The sequence below is a fragment of the Helicoverpa zea genome, chromosome 2 (assembly GCF_022581195.2).
Source record: "Helicoverpa zea isolate HzStark_Cry1AcR chromosome 2, ilHelZeax1.1, whole genome shotgun sequence".
Taxonomy (NCBI): Eukaryota; Metazoa; Arthropoda; class Insecta; order Lepidoptera; family Noctuidae; genus Helicoverpa; species Helicoverpa zea.
The window spans coordinates 5,211,990-5,234,316 of NC_061453.1; the positions used below are offsets into that span (position 1 = coordinate 5,211,990).

At 42.9% G+C, this 22,327-nt stretch overlaps 2 protein-coding genes across 2 annotated transcripts; one reads left to right on the plus strand and one right to left on the minus strand.

The window, feature by feature from the left end:
- The first annotated feature begins 1,926 nt into the window (after window positions 1-1,926).
- Window positions 1,927-19,511, plus strand: LOC124638387 (probable nucleoporin Nup54). Its single transcript, XM_047175341.1, has 13 exons — window positions 1,927-2,234; window positions 2,309-2,425; window positions 2,663-2,761; window positions 3,065-3,321; window positions 5,910-6,057; window positions 6,471-6,627; window positions 6,883-6,991; window positions 7,505-7,688; window positions 8,289-8,377; window positions 8,677-8,844; window positions 12,674-12,793; window positions 15,867-15,954; window positions 19,166-19,511. Exons 1-13 carry the CDS (start codon window positions 2,174-2,176, stop codon window positions 19,297-19,299), a joined length of 1,731 nt encoding a protein of 576 aa, XP_047031297.1. The 5' UTR covers window positions 1,927-2,173; the 3' UTR covers window positions 19,300-19,511.
- Window positions 19,512-19,850: 339 nt separating this feature from the next.
- Window positions 19,851-21,554, minus strand: LOC124638397 (zinc finger protein GLIS2-like). Its single transcript, XM_047175353.1, has 4 exons — window positions 21,336-21,554; window positions 21,005-21,228; window positions 20,739-20,886; window positions 19,851-20,620 (listed from the first exon to the last, which is right to left on the minus strand). The coding sequence occupies exons 1-4, from the start codon at window positions 21,462-21,464 to the stop codon at window positions 19,883-19,885; spliced, it is 1,239 nt and encodes a 412-aa protein (XP_047031309.1). The 5' UTR covers window positions 21,465-21,554; the 3' UTR covers window positions 19,851-19,882.
- Window positions 21,555-22,327: the final 773 nt, after the last annotated feature.

Below are 22,327 nucleotides of genomic sequence, written 5' to 3' on the forward strand. Positions count from 1 at the left end.
ACGGAAAACATAAACCATATCGAATATTGCAATTTCCCTTGATTAAAGCTTCATAGAAAGAAAGTTCGGATTCAATAACAAAAGGACAAAATCACATGTGTTGCAGCTGTTGTGCAATAAGTTTCATTAATTGCAACATTATCTATTGTTGGTTGATTTGATCGTGTGCGTAACACAGAAGTGTTGAGGGAAGCCAATGTAGGTGGCATTGAAGCATACCTCATGAGGAGACAGCTTCGTTGGTGCGGGCATGTACTGCGCATGCCGGATACTAGAGTGGCCAAGCGCATCCTCTTCTCCGAGTTGCAGGAGGGCAAGCGGAAACGTGGCGGTCAGCTGCTGCGATACAAGGATGTGCTGAAGCGCCACATGAAAAGCTGTTCCATTGACCCGTCTCAGTGGGAGAATCTGGCATCCAACCGCAGAGACTGGAGAAGCCGCGTTAAAGCCAAAGTCTTTGACTTTGAAGCACGCCGGCTTTCTGAGTTGGATGCCAAACGAGATGAGTTGAAAGCTCGACCACCTGTAGCTATCAACTACAACTTTGTGGCTGGTACCCTGACATGTCCGCAGTGTGCGCGGACTTTCACGCACAAAATTGGATACTCCAGCCACATGAGAGCACACGCACGCCATTAGGGTCGAAGTGGTCGCCGTTGCCGAAATCGGCGTGGAAGATTATTATCTATTGTTGTGTAAAATAGCTACGGCTGGATGCACTTTCCCAATTTTTTTACTCAAGCACAAATTGAATAAGTATAATTGTCCAGAAATATTTTCGTAGCAGATTCCAAGTGATAGGTAACCTTTGCCGATGCTGATAACGATTGTTTACATCTTTAGTTAAACTAAGATCTTTTAGGTACCTTCTATATTCTATAACATATCAAAACATCATGTTGTAAAACAGTATAAAATAACTTTTTCAATACTTTGTTTAACGAATGTACCCTCTGTGTAGGGTAGATTTTTTTTTTCAAATAGCTGAATCTATAAATTCTTTAGGTAACTTATTAATCAAAAAGTTATCATTATTCCAGTAGTCCCAATGTGGTATGGTATTTCTATGCACGGGTCCGATTCCCAGACGACGGGCGTAATTCACTTTTTGGGGCTCTAGAAACACAAAGCAGACCGGAGTCTGGAAGTTGGTGAAATTGGTGGTGTAACACGAATATAAGTAAACCCGGGACTCGGGGAGCCAGTATATGTTAATTTTGCCATATGAGAATGCACCTGTGTTTTACGTACGCATTCATTATTCAACTCCATGAATAAATAACCTATGGCAATACAAAAGGGGAAACTTTTTTTGTATGTTTGTATCCTAAAGGTTTCAAAACTACTGAATTGATTTGAGAAATTATTTGACTGTTGGAAAGCTACACTCTTCCCGAGAAACAGTACCTCGGTAGTCGGTACCAGCAATAGTTCTCACTTGTGAAACCGCTGGAAAACGGTTAGTGATTTTATACAAACTATATTATATCCGGGTGTGACTTTTGATGGGCCGTGTGTGAAAGGGAATGCCTGAGTACTTCATGCTGCTGCTACGTAAGAGTTGTCTATCTGAAGAAAATGAATGCATCTGTAAAAAAATAATAGAAGAATAGAATAACTCGCAACAAAAGGCTGCTAAATGGACAGTAATTTAGGCAGTTTGCAACTGCATTTTAGTTCATAAGTGCTGCATTACTTTTACTGCGATTTTGTTATGTTAAAATGGGTTGGCGCCTGTTGGGCTGCGCTCGGTGTACGGTCAACTGGACTATGGCGCCGTAACCACTGAACATTTTGAACAGTTTTTTTATTTACATAAGAATTTTGGAGTCTTCAGTAGAAACTAAGGTTACTTCCATACTTGTTTGTACGTATATTAAGAAAGCAAAGGTGATGGTAACATTAAAAAAAAATAACGTCGTTTGTTGTTAAATGTCAATGTCAATTTATATAAATGTTTACAACGGAGACAGTTTACTGGTGTATCGCAAAAGAAATAACCTCACATATTTTCTAATCTCGACCTTTTTATCCTGTTTCTGACTCATTTGTTTATTGCTTATTAAATTTCACAAGTGCAAATATCAATATATAATCAAACACTATAATTTTCTCAAGTTATGTGTTAAGAAGCTGAAGTGTTTTGTGTTGAAAAATATTTTGAAAACACAGGATGGCTTTTTCGTTTGGAACTCCTAGTACTCAAAGTTCAACTTTTGGAGCTGCAGCGAAACGTAAGTACATTCTGAATATTGAAAGTTTTATCAAGGAAATGAGTACCTGATTCCTAATTATTCATACATTTCAGCTACCTTCTCCTTTGGAGGTGGTGCAACGACTACTACCAGTTCTGCATTTGGTGGGTTCGGAACTCCGGCCACTTCAACAGGATTTGGCTCATTTGGTGCACCAGCAACAAGTACCGGTAACAATTGCATTATTGTACCTATAACTTGTGACAACAAGCTGTACAACTTTATAATAGCAAAACATCAAAAGAAAGTCTTGTTATTTTCATAATTCATATTTATTTACTAACTATACTATGTTTTAAATAAAATAATCTAATGCACAGTTGTGTGAATATTTTACAAGAAATAGAGATTTTTATATTTATGAATATTTATCAAATCATAACAAGAATATTGATTTTATTTCACAGCCACACCATTTGGAGGGTTAGGAGCAACCCCGGCTTCTACAGCCCCTTCTCTGTTTGGCGGCACAGGCTTTGGGACAACTGCTGCTAAACCTACAACAGGTACTATATTCCCAGCTAGGCGTATTGTTTGAATATAAGTTATGCATGAACACAAGAATATACAAATAGCAACACAATCACATTTGAAATATGATTAATTGTTGCCATAGATCAAATTGGAGTTTCAAATAAATGATACTAATTGAGCCTCCATTACCACAATTATTGGAGGTAATACAATAATAAGAATAAAATTTAGTTATATTTTTGACGTTCATAAGTTCTTGTAAAGGCCTAAATGAAATAAATGATTTGACTTTGATTTTTGCAACACATTTTTTTGTATGTTTATTTGTCCTTCAGGTTTTGGAAACACCTCTTTTGGGGCTAATACATTTGGCACCACACCAGCATTCGGAAACACATCATTTGGCAGTGCTGCCCCAACATTTGGTAGTGCAGCACCAACATTTGGTACCAACACTCTTGGTGCTAATACATTTGGAAATACTTCATTTGGTGCTGGCGGTGGCTTTGGTTCATCATTCGGTGCCAAACCTGGTAATACTGGATTTGGTGGTTTTGGTAACACTCTTGGATCAGCACCTCAATTTGGACAGGTACTTGAACTTTATAATAATGGATTCATAAATAAATTGAATGTTTACAAATAATTAGTTAGTTAAGGCCTCAAATAAAGTGATAAATGTAATAGTACAATAAGTAGTAGTAAGTAATAATAAATGGTGTCCTAGCCGATTGTCGGCCACAGCGGCTATGCCCAAATAAGGAGACCAGCCAGCTGCACAGGACATGTTATAGTGCTCAATCATTTGCGCAGACATAGGCGCCCTCTATTCCTTTACTGTCATATCCCGTTTGGACGACATTTGGCCGCAAGCACAGAGATATCAATTCAATTCAATTCAATTCAATGTATTTATTTGTGAGCATAGGTATACAGATAGGTCTTAAAATTAAACATGTTAGAGCTCTATGTTCTACCAAATGGAATTGGTGTACAAATAATTTTAATCCTATTGAGTTTATATAAAATCATAGTGTTTCTATTTTATCATTTAGAAATATTTCAACTGAGTAATATGCCTTATCAAGGACAACAGGTGGACCCTCCTCACTACAAACTGGAATGGTCCAAAAGGCAAAAGAAGAGTTGGAAGACCTAAAAAGCGTTGGGCTGATGACATAGCTGGGATTGCAGGGCCCAGTTGGCAGACTGTCGCCCTCAATAGAGATAAATGGAAGAAGATGGAGGAGGCCTATACCCATATGGGATCCATTTTTTAAATCAAAAATTAAAACAAATAATAATTAACATAATACTGTAAAGAAATGGAAATAAAAAGGCTTTAAATAAAATAAAAAATAATAATATGCCTTATCTATTAGAAATGTACTTAATCTACGTTTAAAAATACTAATATTCTGTTCAGTTCTTATACTTTTTGGAAGTTTGTTATAAATTTTTGGAGCCATTGCAAAAATACTGTTTTTATAAAATGTAGTCTTAGACCTTATTACATGTAACTGATCACAACGACGTTGACTGGTTACTTGGTCAAATTTATTTAAATTATTTTTTACAAACATGCTTGTTTCGTAAATGTATAGTGAGGGCATTGTTAATATTTTTAAATTCTTAAAATGCATGTAGCAACTGTCGGTAGATTTTAGATTGCAGATAGCTCTAATGCACCTTTTTTGACACTTGAACACCATTTCTTTACCCATTGCGTTTCCCCAAAACATAATTCCGTACCTCAACGTCGACGCTACTAAACCATGATACGCCATTAATACTGTTTTTCGGTTTGCCGTTTTATTTAACATATGCAGAGCATAAGAGTATTGGTTTAGTTTATTGCATACTTTGTCTATATGTATATTCCATTTTAGCGTATTTTCTATATTTAGTCCCAAAAACTTAGTAACATTAGTCTCATTAATAATTTTGTCATTGTATTTAATATTTAAATTTAATTTATTATTTAGTTGTTGTTGAAATTTCATTAATACTGTTTTTTCTAAATTTATAACTAGATTATTATTTATTAGCCAATTAACAACCGAATCAATATTAGAGTTAATATCTGCCTCCAGTGAATGTAAGTCGTTACTATTAAAAAGTAGGGTACTGTCATCTGCAAACATTGTCATGGGGTATTTTGATGACATTGGGAAATCATTAATGTAAATAATAAACAAAGTCGGGCCAAGCACACTTCCCTGCGGTACTCCGTAAGTTACCGTTCTCTGGTTAGACTTATACGTAATTTCGTTATTTTTACAAATTCTACTAATAAATGTTATTTGTTGTCTGTTACGAAGGTAGGATGCAATTAAGTTCAATACATTTCCTCTTATTCCGTAAGAATTTAGTTTGTTTATAAGTATTTTGTGATCGACGCGGTCAAAAGCCTTTGACATGTCCATGTATAGTGCAATAGCAGGTAATCTCTTATCTACTCTACTGCTAACTGTATGCAGGAAATCATAAATGGCCATGTCAATTGACTTGTTTTTTCTAAAGCCTTTCTGGTTATCAACAAATAAATTATTGTTCTCAAAGTATGCAGTGAGTTGGTTGTTAATTGCTTTCTCAAATATCTTAGAGAAAATCGGTACTAAAGCTATAGGTCTATAGGAAGTCATGTTTTCTCTGTCATCCTTTTTAAATAGGGGTTTTATTATGGTTATTTTCAATTCTTCTGGAAAAATACCGTGTTCAATGCTTAGATTAATATTAGATATTAGTCAATACTTTTTCATTAGATTTAATTTTTAATATAGGTTCATTAGGTGTATTGTTTTTGTTTTTTCTGCTATTAATAACTTTCCATGTTGCTTTACAAAGATTTTGTGCCGAATTAATAAATCGACAATTATGAGCTCTTTGCGTGAGATCGATTACTTTCTTAAGACGGTTAGAGAGATTTTTGAAGTTAGCTTTATTTTCGTTAGTAGGTGTTTTTCGGTATTTCCATAACAGTTCTCTTTTTCTTTTGCTACATATCTTAAAACCGCGACTAATCCACTTTGGTTTTACTCTGGTCGATATTTTTACTCTTACATTAGGAAAGCATAGATCATACAGTAATTTAAACCAATCATAGCCAGGCACAGGAATTACCTTAATGTGCTAAGTAGTAGTAACTAATGGATGTAAAGCAACAAACATTGTGTACAGCAACAACAGCAGCAGCCCCAACAGCAGCAGGGTCCGTCGTCAGCACACGAGGCGCTGGTCGCCGCTGTCTTCAACTGCTGTGTATTCGGAGACGAGCGTGACCAGGTCCTCGCTAAGTGGAACCTCATACAAGCTCAATGGGGCACTGGTGAGTAGTATATTAAGCATTTATGTAAAACGTAAGAACATTTATTACTGTAGAATGTAGTTGTAGAATTTTGGCGATTTCCTATGACGTGTAAGTACAAGCAAACTAATTTTTTAAACGAATGCAATAAACCAATGTAAAGGTACGTTTTGGAAGCAAACTGCCGACTGCAACTGCTGTCCATGCAGCGACTGAATGAAATCAGGCGATATCTGAGGGCGACTGCACATGCTGCTTCCGCTTCGATCCGAAATAATTTAATGTAGATCCATGCACGTGCGGTCGGCAGTTGCAATATTAAGAAATCTTGTGTTATCAAAGAAACTTGAGCTTGCATACCTGATATTGCTGATCAACATCTTACACATATATTATTTTTCTATTTTCGTCATCTATTAATATTATTTTTGCAGGGCAAGCTTATTACAGCCGGAATGCGCCTCCTTTAGAGCTCAACGAACAGAACCCATTGTGCCGGTTCAAGGCTGTCGGCTACTCCCGCCTCGGAGGACGAGAGGACAAGGATGGACATGTCGCCATGTTGTTTAATAAACCTGAACAGGAAATCAAGTACGTATTGCTAGACAGCTGTCTTACTAAAACTGCTTTTTGTACCTGGTTTTGCGAGAGAATTTGTATTCTTGGATAACAAAATGCACTGCAACTATCTACGGGGCCCCAGTTATTTCCCTACATAGTGTAAAGTGTTCGGTTTCGTAGTTGAAATTAATTTAAACAAATCAATGCACTTTTATATTAAGAAATTACTTATTTATAGTTTCTATCTTGAACACTTCCTAAATAGTATTAAATTTCTTTTTACAGAAATAATCAGCAAGCATTGACTACATCTCTACATAGTTTGTTGGGAAATAAACCGAATTTGGCTGTCAACGTAGAATGCGTTAAAGCTGTGTCGGAAAGCAAGAGTCAGGTTTGTTTGTAGTTCTTGTAATTACTGCCAAATTATTACCTAAATAACGCTTAAAGTTGAAACAATTTGTACTCACCATACGGTATACAGGGTCGTCTACGAAGTGTGAATGAAAAAACTTAAAGTTGTCATAATTTTGTACATTTTGACTGTTGCGCAGTCATTAAGCTGATTGCATCGAAATTAAATATGCCAATTTCATTCTGCATTCGTGTTTCATTTTATGTTCACTCATTTCATTTCGAGTGACGTGAGTTGTCGAATGAAAAGTGATGATGCAGCATCAGATATAAGCTTTAGAAGCCAACTTGATATCTTCTCCATTCATCGTGTCTTTTCATCCTACTATCGCGATGTCACCTTACGGCCGTTCCCAATATCTCTGGTTTTGCTTACTAGAGATAGGATTTTGACATTTCTGTGTGGGGCTAATATCAAAATTCTTTCTCAAGTAACTTAATAGATACAATATTAGGAAGGGCTGTTACTTATTTAAGCATGCCATGTGCTCAGGTGGTGATATACGTAGTGGACAAAGGCGCGGGCGGGTCCCACGTCTCTGCGTCGGAGCTGGGCGCGTTCCTCAGCGCGGGTAACGCACGTAACGCGCTGACCGGAGCTGGCTGTGCCTCCGTGTCACCCGTCACTGCGCCCTCCCAGCAGATGCTTACGCAGTACTTGCAGACCGCGCCGCCTGGTATGTGCCGTACTCCATGTCTATACTAATATTATAAAGCTGAAGAGTTTGTTTGTTTGTTTGAACGCGCTAATCTAAGGAACTACTGGTCCGATTTGAAAATTTATTTCAGTGTTAGATAGCCCATTTATCGAGGAAGGCTATAGGCTACTTTTTATCCCGGTACGGGAAGTAGTTCCCACAGGATGCGGGTGAAACCGCTGGCAGAAGCTAGTTCATTCATATTTATATAATTAATTTGCGTTCCATAAGTTTTACAGGCTTACAGCTAAGGACAATTGTGGACCCTGTGAAGGCACAGCAACATTGGGCATTTAATGCCAGTATATAATTTAGATCCTAAATTATATACTGGCATTATATACCCCGAAAATCGATCTCAGTGGCGTGCACTTGGAGAGGCCTATGTCCAGCAGTGGACTGCTATAGGCTGATGATGATGATGATGATGATGATATAATTTAGAATAAGATAAATGAAAATTCTTATATTTACCTTATTCTAAATTAATTATTATTGTTGCAATACTTCTTACTTCGTTCCGTTTCCGTTTGTCAGCGTATCGTAGATAACCTAAAGGACTTTAACTGTTTTTTTTAGGTATGGACATGCGGTTGTGGAAGCAGGCGCAAGCTGACAACCCAGATCCCGAAAACTACATTCCTGTGCCTATTATCGGATTTTCTGAGGTACATTATTTTTATAGTTTATACATGCTACAGGTTTAAAATAAAACTATTTCGGGTGGTCCTTATTTTAGATTTAGACTGTCTTTCTTGGATATATTACGTATAGTCTATCAAGAGTAAGTTAACTCCTATGGTTATTATTATTAAGATTTCTTTACTGTTATTACAACTGAGCTATTTGCATTCGTACGTGTTGAACTTTCTTTTTTAATAAATTTATTTTTGTTCTGTTTTATAGTTTTGCAATTAAATAATAATAAGATTGGGGCAATTTTTTTAAATTGAAAATTTTCTTACAGATAAAGTTCCGCAGCCGCTGCCAGTCGGAGCAGGCGAAGCTGCAGGCGCAGTGGCTGCAGCGCGCGGCGGGCGAGCTCGCCGAGCTGCGCACGCGCCGCGCCGCCGCCGCCGCCCGCCTCGCGCACCTCGCCGCCCGGCTCCACGCCCGCCGACACACCCTGCTGCAGGTATACTGCTGTGCTAGCACTGTGTATGTAGCAGAGCTGCGCCGCCGCCTCGCGCACCTCGCCGCCCGGCTCCACGCCCGCCGACACACCCTGCTGCAGGTATACTGCTGTGCTAGCACTGTGTATGTAGCAGAGCTGCGCCGCCGCCTCGCGCACCTCGCCGCCCGGCTCCACGCCCGCCGACACACCCTGCTGCAGGTATACTGCTGTGCTAGCACTGTGTATGTAGCAGAGCTGCGCCGCCGCCTCGCGCACCTCGCCGCCCGGCTCCACGCCCGCCGACACACCCTGCTGCAGGTATACTGCTGTGCTAGCACTGTGTATGTAGCAGAGCTGCGCCGCCGCCTCGCGCACCTCGCCGCCCGGCTCCACGCCCGCCGACACACCCTGCTGCAGGTATACTGCTGTGCTAGCACTGTGTATGTAGCAGAGCTGCGCCGCCGCCTCGCGCACCTCGCCGCCCGGCTCCACGCCCGCCGACACACCCTGCTGCAGGTATACTGCTGTGCTAGCACTGTGTATGTAGCAGAGCTGCGCCGCCGCCTCGCGCACCTCGCCGCCCGGCTCCACGCCCGCCGACACACCCTGCTGCAGGTATACTGCTGTGCTAGCACTGTGTATGTAGCAGAGCTGCGCCGCCGCCTCGCGCACCTCGCCGCCCGGCTCCACGCCCGCCGACACACCCTGCTGCAGGTATACTGCTGTGCTAGCACTGTGTATGTAGCAGAGCTGCGCCGCCGCCTCGCGCACCTCGCCGCCCGGCTCCACGCCCGCCGACACACCCTGCTGCAGGTATACTGCTGTGCTAGCACTGTGTATGTAGCAGAGCTGCGCCGCCGCCTCGCGCACCTCGCCGCCCGGCTCCACGCCCGCCGACACACCCTGCTGCAGGTATACTGCTGTGCTAGCACTGTGTATGTAGCAGAGCTGCGCCGCCGCCTCGCGCACCTCGCCGCCCGGCTCCACGCCCGCCGACACACCCTGCTGCAGGTATACTGCTGTGCTAGCACTGTGTATGTAGCAGAGCTGCGCCGCCGCCTCGCGCACCTCGCCGCCCGGCTCCACGCCCGCCGACACACCCTGCTGCAGGTATACTGCTGTGCTAGCACTGTGTATGTAGCAGAGCTGCGCCGCCGCCTCGCGCACCTCGCCGCCCGGCTCCACGCCCGCCGACACACCCTGCTGCAGGTATACTGCTGTGCTAGCACTGTGTATGTAGCAGAGCTGCGCCGCCGCCTCGCGCACCTCGCCGCCCGGCTCCACGCCCGCCGACACACCCTGCTGCAGGTATACTGCTGTGCTAGCACTGTGTATGTAGCAGAGCTGCGCCGCCGCCTCGCGCACCTCGCCGCCCGGCTCCACGCCCGCCGACACACCCTGCTGCAGGTATACTGCTGTGCTAGCACTGTGTATGTAGCAGAGCTGCGCCGCCGCCTCGCGCACCTCGCCGCCCGGCTCCACGCCCGCCGACACACCCTGCTGCAGGTATACTGCTGTGCTAGCACTGTGTATGTAGCAGAGCTGCGCCGCCGCCTCGCGCACCTCGCCGCCCGGCTCCACGCCCGCCGACACACCCTGCTGCAGGTATACTGCTGTGCTAGCACTGTGTATGTAGCAGAGCTGCGCCGCCGCCTCGCGCACCTCGCCGCCCGGCTCCACGCCCGCCGACACACCCTGCTGCAGGTATACTGCTGTGCTAGCACTGTGTATGTAGCAGAGCTGCGCCGCCGCCTCGCGCACCTCGCCGCCCGGCTCCACGCCCGCCGACACACCCTGCTGCAGGTATACTGCTGTGCTAGCACTGTGTATGTAGCAGAGCTGCGCCGCCGCCTCGCGCACCTCGCCGCCCGGCTCCACGCCCGCCGACACACCCTGCTGCAGGTATACTGCTGTGCTAGCACTGTGTATGTAGCAGAGCTGCGCCGCCGCCTCGCGCACCTCGCCGCCCGGCTCCACGCCCGCCGACACACCCTGCTGCAGGTATACTGCTGTGCTAGCACTGTGTATGTAGCAGAGCTGCGCCGCCGCCTCGCGCACCTCGCCGCCCGGCTCCACGCCCGCCGACACACCCTGCTGCAGGTATACTGCTGTGCTAGCACTGTGTATGTAGCAGAGCTGCGCCGCCGCCTCGCGCACCTCGCCGCCCGGCTCCACGCCCGCCGACACACCCTGCTGCAGGTATACTGCTGTGCTAGCACTGTGTATGTAGCAGAGCTGCGCCGCCGCCTCGCGCACCTCGCCGCCCGGCTCCACGCCCGCCGACACACCCTGCTGCAGGTATACTGCTGTGCTAGCACTGTGTATGTAGCAGAGCTGCGCCGCCGCCTCGCGCACCTCGCCGCCCGGCTCCACGCCCGCCGACACACCCTGCTGCAGGTATACTGCTGTGCTAGCACTGTGTATGTAGCAGAGCTGCGCCGCCGCCTCGCGCACCTCGCCGCCCGGCTCCACGCCCGCCGACACACCCTGCTGCAGGTATACTGCTGTGCTAGCACTGTGTATGTAGCAGAGCTGCGCCGCCGCCTCGCGCACCTCGCCGCCCGGCTCCACGCCCGCCGACACACCCTGCTGCAGGTATACTGCTGTGCTAGCACTGTGTATGTAGCAGAGCTGCGCCGCCGCCTCGCGCACCTCGCCGCCCGGCTCCACGCCCGCCGACACACCCTGCTGCAGGTATACTGCTGTGCTAGCACTGTGTATGTAGCAGAGCTGCGCCGCCGCCTCGCGCACCTCGCCGCCCGGCTCCACGCCCGCCGACACACCCTGCTGCAGGTATACTGCTGTGCTAGCACTGTGTATGTAGCAGAGCTGCGCCGCCGCCTCGCGCACCTCGCCGCCCGGCTCCACGCCCGCCGACACACCCTGCTGCAGGTATACTGCTGTGCTAGCACTGTGTATGTAGCAGAGCTGCGCCGCCGCCTCGCGCACCTCGCCGCCCGGCTCCACGCCCGCCGACACACCCTGCTGCAGGTATACTGCTGTGCTAGCACTGTGTATGTAGCAGAGCTGCGCCGCCGCCTCGCGCACCTCGCCGCCCGGCTCCACGCCCGCCGACACACCCTGCTGCAGGTATACTGCTGTGCTAGCACTGTGTATGTAGCAGAGCTGCGCCGCCGCCTCGCGCACCTCGCCGCCCGGCTCCACGCCCGCCGACACACCCTGCTGCAGGTATACTGCTGTGCTAGCACTGTGTATGTAGCAGAGCTGCGCCGCCGCCTCGCGCACCTCGCCGCCCGGCTCCACGCCCGCCGACACACCCTGCTGCAGGTATACTGCTGTGCTAGCACTGTGTATGTAGCAGAGCTGCGCCGCCGCCTCGCGCACCTCGCCGCCCGGCTCCACGCCCGCCGACACACCCTGCTGCAGGTATACTGCTGTGCTAGCACTGTGTATGTAGCAGAGCTGCGCCGCCGCCTCGCGCACCTCGCCGCCCGCCTGCACGCCAGGCGACATACCTTGCTGCAGGTGGGATCATGTCTTCCTATATAACTCGGCTTTCCAAACTTATTTGTACTGTGACGCCCTTAGGATTTCACTATTTTTCTGTGATGCCCCTCAACCCAGCACCCGGAACCCGAGACCTAATGCACAGCAGCAGCGGTTGCGACAGCTAGCCCAACGAGGATGCAGGTGTACATCAGTACACCAACATGACCCTCACTTGGTAGTGTGTTCACCACCAGAAGGATGGCCGAAATGAATGATATGTAAAACTGCCTTCTTATGTAATTTTACCTTGTATGTACGTAGATCGTGCCTTGCGACCCGCCAAAGTCAACTGAGTCAAACTAAATGTATGAACAGACTTATAACGCTACTGATGTTCCAGGTGGTGGCTCGTCGCGAGGTGGTGGGTCGCGTAGGGGCGGCGCTCAGCCCCGAGGAGGAGGCAGCGAGGGCGCGGCTGCACGAGCTCACGTCACAACTCGCCGCGCCGCCGCTTTATAATGTAAATTACTCTCTTTAAAGAGCTTATGGCTAATTCAAAACCGCGCGGATCTATCGATCATAAAGCACGATAAATTGGTTGGTCCCGGCTGCCCATTTGATCTGTTTAAAAATGTCTGATTTTTTAAAATTACGTTTTTCAGGAAATCCATTCAAATTTTCCTAGTTGTCTAATACACACTTGAGATACTATAATGATCATAATTGACATACAAAGAATACTGAAACATCCAAAGACCCCGTGATACCACACGGGCACAACATTGTTTGACCATGTGGTTATCATCATTATCTATTTCCCATGTATACGTGCGGTACTTAACTAGCATGTGTTAGTTATCACAGGATCAGATTACGGGCTTATCAGCAGTGCAACGTTAATTTTTGTATTGAACGACCTTGTCTGCCGAATTGTTCGAGCACTCGCCCTACGCGTGCTCGCTTATCAGTGACTATCGCGTTATCTCCAGACACCAGACAGTGTTATAACATGACTCTATATCGGTGTTACGCTCTTGTTGATATACTAACAATTAACACCAACGAACAACAACAACCCAGTCGTGTACTTGCGTGTATTGTTACCTATATAACACCATTTCGTAATCCATCAAATTAGTTTTTGTTTCTAAGTCATATCATACGTAAAAGTAGATATTTGTTACAGCGAAAATAGCACTAAGCACTCTAACAATACAAGCGTTATTAAATGATAGTGTAATTATTTCCACTATCTTTGACACATTTAGTACTATCTATAAAAGTCTTATGAAATGCTTTTAATACCAGATATTTACCGGATATTACCGGTTTTTGAATGTAACTTTGGATCAAAACTAAATGGCTTGATTATCATGCAGGAAAGGAGTGTAAGCGAGATAGGACTATCGTTAAAGTATCTGATGTCAAATTTATTTTTATTTTTGAATGCTGCGTAAGCATAACGCAATCTGATTATGTGCTAGTTTTGGAAAGTATTTTCTAAATTAATTTCAGCAGTGTAATTGTTAAATTGCAAATATACTAATGGATTATTATCCTCTTCATTAGCATAACAACGATGAGTGAACACTAATAAATATGAAAATGCGAGTTCTGTCAATATGCTAACGAAACTACCCAATAAAATTGTTGTTTAGGTTTATCTAGAATCCATCCTGGGATAAAAAAAAAACCATTTGCCATTTTAATTTTATCATCAGTAATTCTTATAGCTTTTCAAATAATCATTATAAGAAACTACTCTCTAAATAACGTAGGTATGCTGGAAGAGATTTCTTTAGAAATAAGCATTACCTTTGTAAATTCTTTCTTTCCTGTCTTCTTTCTTATTATGTGTGTGTACATAAATTGTTAATAAATAAATAATTACACACGAATAGTTAAAATCATTGTGTCAATATAAACATGATTATTTGAACTATGATTTGGAAAGTTTATTATTGACTCTGTGCAAAAAAATCCCCTTTTCCCTTTATTTATAAAGTTAAATATGTTTTATTTAGTTGTATCATACCTGAATGATATTCTGAATTTAACTACAAATCATTGTTCTTTTACTAAATGACTCCAACAATCTAGTGTTTGCTTTGGAAATGATTACAATCTGTGTATATTTGTCAAATGGCGCTGACAAAACAATACATTTTCATTTATCATTTAGTATATTTACATTTTGTTTGTAAGGAAAGAAACAGTTTAATGTTTACACGTTTTCAAAGAGTGACTTTGTCGTATTGGTTGTGAACGAGAACAAAGTCAGTGTTGCATAATGATTCCTCACAGGTCTTTGCCCTGATCTAGAACATTACCATCAATAAGACTTATTTTTAACCGACTTCTCAAGCTGGACTGTGCTGGACTGCAGCTTTCATTTTCGCATAAAATATAAAGTAAACTTTTCAGCTATAAGGGATGTCGTGGAACAAGAATCGATATTTCCCTTGCCGAATCGAATTTCGCCTAATTAAAAATCATATGATATTACGCAATAAGTAATTTCCAGTTGATAAAAAATCTACGATTAAAAAGCTGACATGTACTTATGTAAACTATGTACTTAAAACTATTCAACAATTTTTTTTTTCTTTATTTAAAAGGTGACTAATCAATGATTTCTATCTATTCGATTCATACATATTATCTAACACAATAATAATAATATTATTAGATTTGTTAATTCATTGAGTAGGTAATCCGCAATGCCTTATAATTATAGTTCGGCCATTCAGAGAATGCGTTCCTGACACGTCGCGATTGAACTGACTGAATTATAACATTCATTGATTATTGATATAATAATGTTGTTTTAATGCTCCTCAATTGTTAAAACGGTAAACAACCAGCAAAAATATTTTTATCGTAACTGCAACGCCATTGCAAAGTTACGTCGTCAGTTCAATCGCGACGTGTCAGGAACGCATTCTCTGAATGGCCGAACTATAGCTAATTTATCATCAGATAATCTTTGGTACTAATGTACGGGTGTAGTGAGGTATCACGCTAATAGCATTTGTCTATCACGCACTTGCAACCTGTAGTATCGCAAAAAGTGCGTGGGACAGATAGTTTGTGATATTGCCGATCTATCAGCCAAACTGGCGCTTAGGCACTGATCTTGCGTTAGAAACGCAATTGACTGAGATAAAAAATACGTCACTTTTTATAATTTATGATATCCACACGATATGCTAATATTTATAATATTTTCGAAATTATATACGTATCAAAAAGAAATCTAATACCTTTTTGGGAGATAATTGAGGTTTTGTAATTTTATTCTAGTAAGAAACTTTTTCGAAAGTACCCAGGGTGTTTTTCCGTGTATTGCATATCTATCTTATACGGAAGTATATATAGCCAGACACAGACCAAGGGAAGCAATAAGGTTTGATGGTGATGATAAAAAAAAAAACCATAGACCGTTTCTTGGCCAGCCCATGAACCATTTTGGTACTGTATTCCAGTCTGTCTCTCATACATCTTATATCGGGTATTGTCTGCTACTAAACTTGTACGTACAAACTTATCTTTATTTCCCTAAACAATTTCTAAGCAACTAATATTTTTATTAGGGTCGTCTGAACGAGTTGCTATGCGCGGTGCGACTACAGCGCAGTGCGTGCACGGGGGCTCCGCATGAACGTTATCACCTGGATCCTGGTAAGATTGTTCACACATTTATTTGTACTTTGTTGTTTCTAAGCTATGCTGTATATTCTGTCTGGCGGATTAGGTCTGGGATATAACAGAATGAGCCCACTGAAAGACAGTCTTTAAGCTGTTTTTGAAAACTATAAGATAAGCGTTTCGAGTGCCAGGTTTTGTTTTTACCAGATGATTTTTTAATTAATAAATAAATCGAGATACGGAGATTATTATAGAACTAGCTTCTGCCCGCGACTTCGTACGCGGATCCTGTCCCTTATGCCAGCGACTATGGGGTCAGCAAAATCAAAGATCTGAATAGTCGCAATAGACGTGACCATAGGGATAAAAGTAGTGATTCTAATTAGTCCGCATTTAAGTTGTGTGTGGCAAAAATATTACACGTATTATAACGTAAAAAAACATTAAATTGATGACAAAGTCGTGGTGACTTAGTGGAATTCGTGGTGGTTTAGTGGGTAGAGAACCAATCTCTCAAGTATGAGCGTGCGTCTTTGATTCCAGGTCTAGCAAGTGCCTGCCAATGCAACTTTTCTAAGTTCGTATGTACTTTCTACGTATATTTTGGATACCAATGACCGTTATTTGGAGGGGATGTTAAACTGTAGGTTCCGACTGTCATTGAACATTCTTGGCAGTCGTTATGGGTAAGTGTCAGAAGCCAGTAAGTCTTACCAAGGGGTGTTGGGTTGAGCGGGTAACCGGGTTGTGGAGGTCAGATAGGCAGTCGTTCCTTGTAAAACACTGGTACTCAGTTGCATCGTGTCTGGAAGTCGATCCTAACATAATTGGGACAAAGGCTCTTGAGATAATAACGACAATAATAATGAGATATAGGCACCGCAGGACATCTGAGGCTGATGACGGGGAGTAGCGACCCCGCGGGGCTATATATACTACGATATCTCCAGGGAGTGTATACTGTCCCCCATCTCCGGCCGGTCGGAGTGAACCATGACGGGGGAAGGTCTCACGCCTCTGGCTTGGCTTGGCCGTTCAGAGTGGAGTCGCTAGAGCAGGATTAGTAGCCCTGCTCGAAGGGTAGGTGCCTCATGGTAAGCACAGGGAGCGCGTAATCTGCGTTTAAAGTCCGCCGAGATATCCTCACCCTTCAGCCGCTCATGTCCCTGTTGCCCTCTTGTTGCTATTCAGTGACTGGTTCCCGGGGACCCAGTAAGTGAGGTGGCGAGTCTCCACCTGCCGTTTTTCATGTACCTAATACATTGTCATCCACTAACATCCCATCACAATAGCCAAGTAGTTTTCCTCCATAGTTAGCAATAGTTTAGCACAGAACCGGGGATTGTCTTTTTTTTAACGACGTCCACCGGGGATTGTCTTTGGGTTCATTTCTATAGTGTATAAAGGGATAATCGTCGGTTTTGTGTCACCATTTCATTAAAGTTGTCTCAAAAGGGCTTCAGCGTGTTGGCTTCGGCCCCACGTTTGCCTCCCAAAAATTCGGAACTCTGTAGTCCCGAGGTCTGGAAGAGACATACAAAATAATAATGAGATGTAACGCAACAAAGTTAGAGAGTGGGGGCTCGCGACGCCACGTCTAGGTATGTAAAATTTGTACTAAGCAGTGACTTAACACGAAATTCAAGTGTTGTTGTATCTTCGTTATTATTTGTTTGTGAGAGAGAGAAAAGAAAAATGCGTGTCCATTATTTTAGGGTTATCTAAAAGATGGACTACTTACTTTTTTTGATTCACCATACCTATTTCATAACATTTATTTATATACATTTCAAGTGTAGTATTGCTCTTGAAGTTCCACATCAGGTGATCCAGATCTTCGATGTTTATACGTCAATAGAGAGTGCTTATCAGATTGAACCACTTTTGCTAAAACGTCATATCTTCATATGCTTCATATAGTCTAGCAGGGCTCCTGGAGTTCCACATCAGGTGTTTTACATCTTCAATTTTTATAAGTCAACAGAGAGTGCTTATCAGATTGAACAACTTTTGCTAAAACGTCATACCTCTATATGCTATAGTCTAGCTGGGCCCCTGGAGTTCCACATCAGGTGTTTTAGATCTTCAATTTGTATAAGTCAATAGAAAGTGCTTATCAAATTGAACAACTTTTGCTAAAACGGCATACCTGTATATGGTACAGAGAAGCTGGGCTCTTGGGGTTCCACATCAGGTGTTCCAGATCTTAAAATTTATTATGTCAGATGAAAATGCTCATCAAATGAAACAATTTTTGCCATGGCACCATATTTGTATCTCTTATAGTTTTATTGGTCTGTTGGAGTTCTGCATCAGGTCTTCAAGTTTCGAAGATAAATTATAGCTTATATGTTGACCAGGCCTAATACTGATACAACAAAGAAAAAATCATTGAAATCCGTTCAGTAGTTTGGAAGATTAGCGTGTACAAACAAACAGACATACAGACAGAATTTTTTTTTTGGATTTGTGCTCCATTACTGTTTCTAAACCCCACCCAATTATTATTTTTTTAATACAGTAGAATCCGGATATAACGACCTTCAAGGGACCGACGATACTATGTCGTACTAACCGGACGACGCACAAAACGGACGGATTATTTCTTAAGTACATAACTTAACTTGTACATACATACATAACTTACGAATACATATTATTATCTTCTTATAGGTATATAAAAATGAATTGATGTTCGTTAGTCTCACTAAAACTCGAGAATGGCTGGACCGATTTGGCTTATTTTGGTTTTAAAATGTTCGTAGAGGTCCAGGGAATGTTTAAACGATACGAACGCGGGGCGGGGGTGCGAGTGCGTAGGTAAACAAAACATTGCGCGTGTGTCGTTTTAACCGGACGTATTATAATAAATATTGGTCGCTATAAGCAGTTGGTCGCTTAAACCGGAGTCGCACTAAACGGTTATATTGTCTTAGTACCTATATACGAAACCTAACTTGAGTAAAGATTATCGTCGCTAAAACCGATTAGTTGTTATAAGCGAAGTCGTTATATATGAATTCTACTGTATATTCAATGTTTACAGATTTATTATATGTATAGATATGCAGTTTCATAGTTTGCAAATGGCCAGTTAATTTTTGCAATTATGCATGCCAGAAATTCCATATGCCAAATCCAAATAAATTATACCTGCTGACATAATATCTATAGGTAACTCTAGCACTTTATTAAAATCTGTAATAGAAAAGATAAATTAAACTATTTGTCTTTCCGTCAATAGGTGCACAAGAAGACGTGAAACAGTTCTTGTCGCTGCAACAGAAAGGCATGGCGCATCTCTTGGACACGGCGCGTAAGGACCTCGCCGCACTTGGCATCATTGCTGAGGGAATGTCCCGACTCGTGAGAGCTTAATACTCTATCTACAGGGATAGTAGACGCGTAAGTATACAGTCGCATCAAGTTGTATTATCGAATCTAAGACATTTTCTAATAGGACATACTTTTTTGTAAATTATTCCAGGAATAAAAAATGTATTTTTGACTTTCCAAACAATTGTATTTTTCTAAAATTGATTATTTTCCTCTTGTCTAACCAATGTGTTTAATAAAGTTGATTCAAGTTATTTTGGTGTTTAATTACTAATGGTTTGTAACCTAATTAACACTTATCAGTCCAATGCTACTAGATTTTTCCGGTTCTCGGAATTAAACCACAGTTTTCGTCTTGTTGCACTGATAGATTCTGTAGGTTTTATATATAGCGTGTTGTATTTCGAAGACATGAGTTTTATTTTGTCTTCAGATAAGGACATAATCCCCTTGTATGTCTCGTCACGTACTGTGTTTGAACTTTGATAAGGATGTGCTGAATATGATGAACAATACCAAACACATGCTAATATTTGCTTTACATTTTGTATCTTCGTTGGTAAGGAAATCTTTGGAAATGAATGAATGCCAAAAAGTGTTAATGTATAGTTTATTAATAAAAATATTAACTTTTAGTACTTAAATCTAAAGGTAAGTCTGTGCGTCTGACTAGCTGTTCAATAGGTTTGCATTCTAGTCGCTTTGAGCAAATGAGGTTGAGCGGCATCTCTTCGTCCATTGAACTGTACACAGGTGTGCTCTCCACTCGTTTGGGTGAAACTTCTTCCAGCCGAGGTTGTTCCTCGTACGTGAACACCTTTTCACTAATACTTGGTCGCAATGTTGGGTAGCTGAGCGTACTTGAATAATAGTTTCTGTACGCATGCTCATACATTTGCGTATACTCCATATAAGACATTTCGTTTGTTGGGATCCTCACTGGGTACATGGGTTCAAGTGGCCTCAGATACGTCACTTGATCAACCATGGGTGCGTAGGACATTGTTGTAGGGACGGAGGTTTCAGAGAGCATCGGCGCGTACGTCGGTGACAGAGAGCTAATAGGCGGGTTGTACGCTCTGCTTGCGTGTAGAGGTGATGTGGGCTCTATAACCGTGTACGAAGAACTATTTTCCTTCGGAGGTGAGAATGCGTCAGGGCTGTACACTTCGTCTGATGACTCCCGCCTTGCGATCTGCTCTGTGGTGTAATGTTTGTAGGTTTTGACGTGCTTCCTCAAACTGGACGGATCTGTGTAGCGCTTGTTGCAGCCGGGGACCTTGCAACAGTACGGCTTCTCAACTGCGTGGGTTCTTGTGTGCTTGAACCGGTCACTTGAATTTGAATACGCTTTACCACAGCCCTGGGAAAAAAATAAAAATAAAATTAGAACCTTTGATGACTAACGTGCATTGAAAATAATTATTTAAAAAAAAATGATTTATTTTCCTATTATCATTGTCAATCAAATCAATATTTACCTCATAAGGACATACGTAGGGTTTCTCTCCAGAGTGTGATCTCAAATGGATTTTCAGGTTTTCAGCTCTGGAGAAGCTCTTGTTGCATTGATTGCAGGTGTGTGGACGTTCATTGGTGTGTGTTCGTACATGCACCAGCATTTTGTATCTGTTGACAAAACATTAAATAATGAGTTACAAAAATAAAAATAAAAATTACACAAAAGAAAAAAAATATTCTCATATTCAATAGATCATTTGTAATTGTAAAATAATGTTGTACTAACCGTGCATTGAATCCTCTTTGTGGTCTGGTGCACCCCTTCCACCCGCAATAGAAGAGTCCATCTCTGTGCGCGAGCGCATGTGCGCGGGCGACGTGCGCGGACAAACGCGCCACGCTGGGGAAGTGGGCTCCGCAGCCGCGCCACTGGCAGACACCCTCCGCGTTATCTACCTCGCTCGAATTCCTCTCGGGGGACGACCCTCCCGACGAATCCTCATCTTTCAACTGTAAACAAAAAATACATAAAACAATTGCCTTCAACTGAAACTTACTATTTATCGCTGTCAAAACAATGTTTGTTTTTATTTTTATTTATTTTCAAAATATCGCACCTGTGGTGGATGAGGGGGTAAAGCTACAGGCCTCGCAAAATAAGGCGCGAATCTCTCAGCAGGCATCCACCTGGGCACCCTGCACCCATCCCGGGGTAAATCCGACCTCCAAGCCGGAAACACTAACATCGTAACACTTGTTCACTAAGATATGTTTAACAAATAAAAACTGGTTGTGGTCACCGCGCGGTCGCTACGGACAATGATGGCGGGCGCTCGTGTCGCCTACTTATAAAACGTCTACGAGTGACAACACGCTGATAAGGGGACGAGTCCCCCGCGAACATGATACCTCCATACATTTTTATTAGAATTTTCCTCACAAACTGAGTTGAAGACGTGTTCAGCTTTTTGACGAAAATCTAGGAGTTTTTGAAAGTTTTTTGATTTAGAGTTTTGGTCGCAATAAGGGTGATTTTGGCTTGAACGGGCTGAATGATTAGACTCACGTAGCTTGGTGTGCATGTGGGAGCGTTATCAGAAGCCGCCTGCCGCGGCTGCTGTCCAGTTATTACCGGTCCGATAGGCCGCGGTTCAATAGGTGACTGATATCGCAGTGTCGGTGTGAAGCGACCTCTTACTGGTTCTTATTGACGAACTCATTACTAATCGCCTTCAGGATAGTAGTTTCAAGAACAAAGCTTTTGTATGCCATGATGGTTAGCCCACTAGCACGTACCTATTCTTAGGAAAGTGTTGGTACTTCGAAGGGAAAATAATTTTACAGAAAGAAGACTGATAAATAATTGTTTGAAATTGCTGGCGATAATAATATACATAACAATAACAATTTTTTTTTTAGTTTAATTTGTGTCAATATTATAAACTCTTGTAACTCACGAAAATCATAAGATACATGAGCATCTTATGGACAGATATGGACAGGGATATAAGGGAATCTTTGGGAAATGCTACAATTTTTGTCAGTAGCTAACTGTCTAAATAGTGTAGGTACGTTTTGATAAGTGAAAACTTTAGGATCATCATATCGG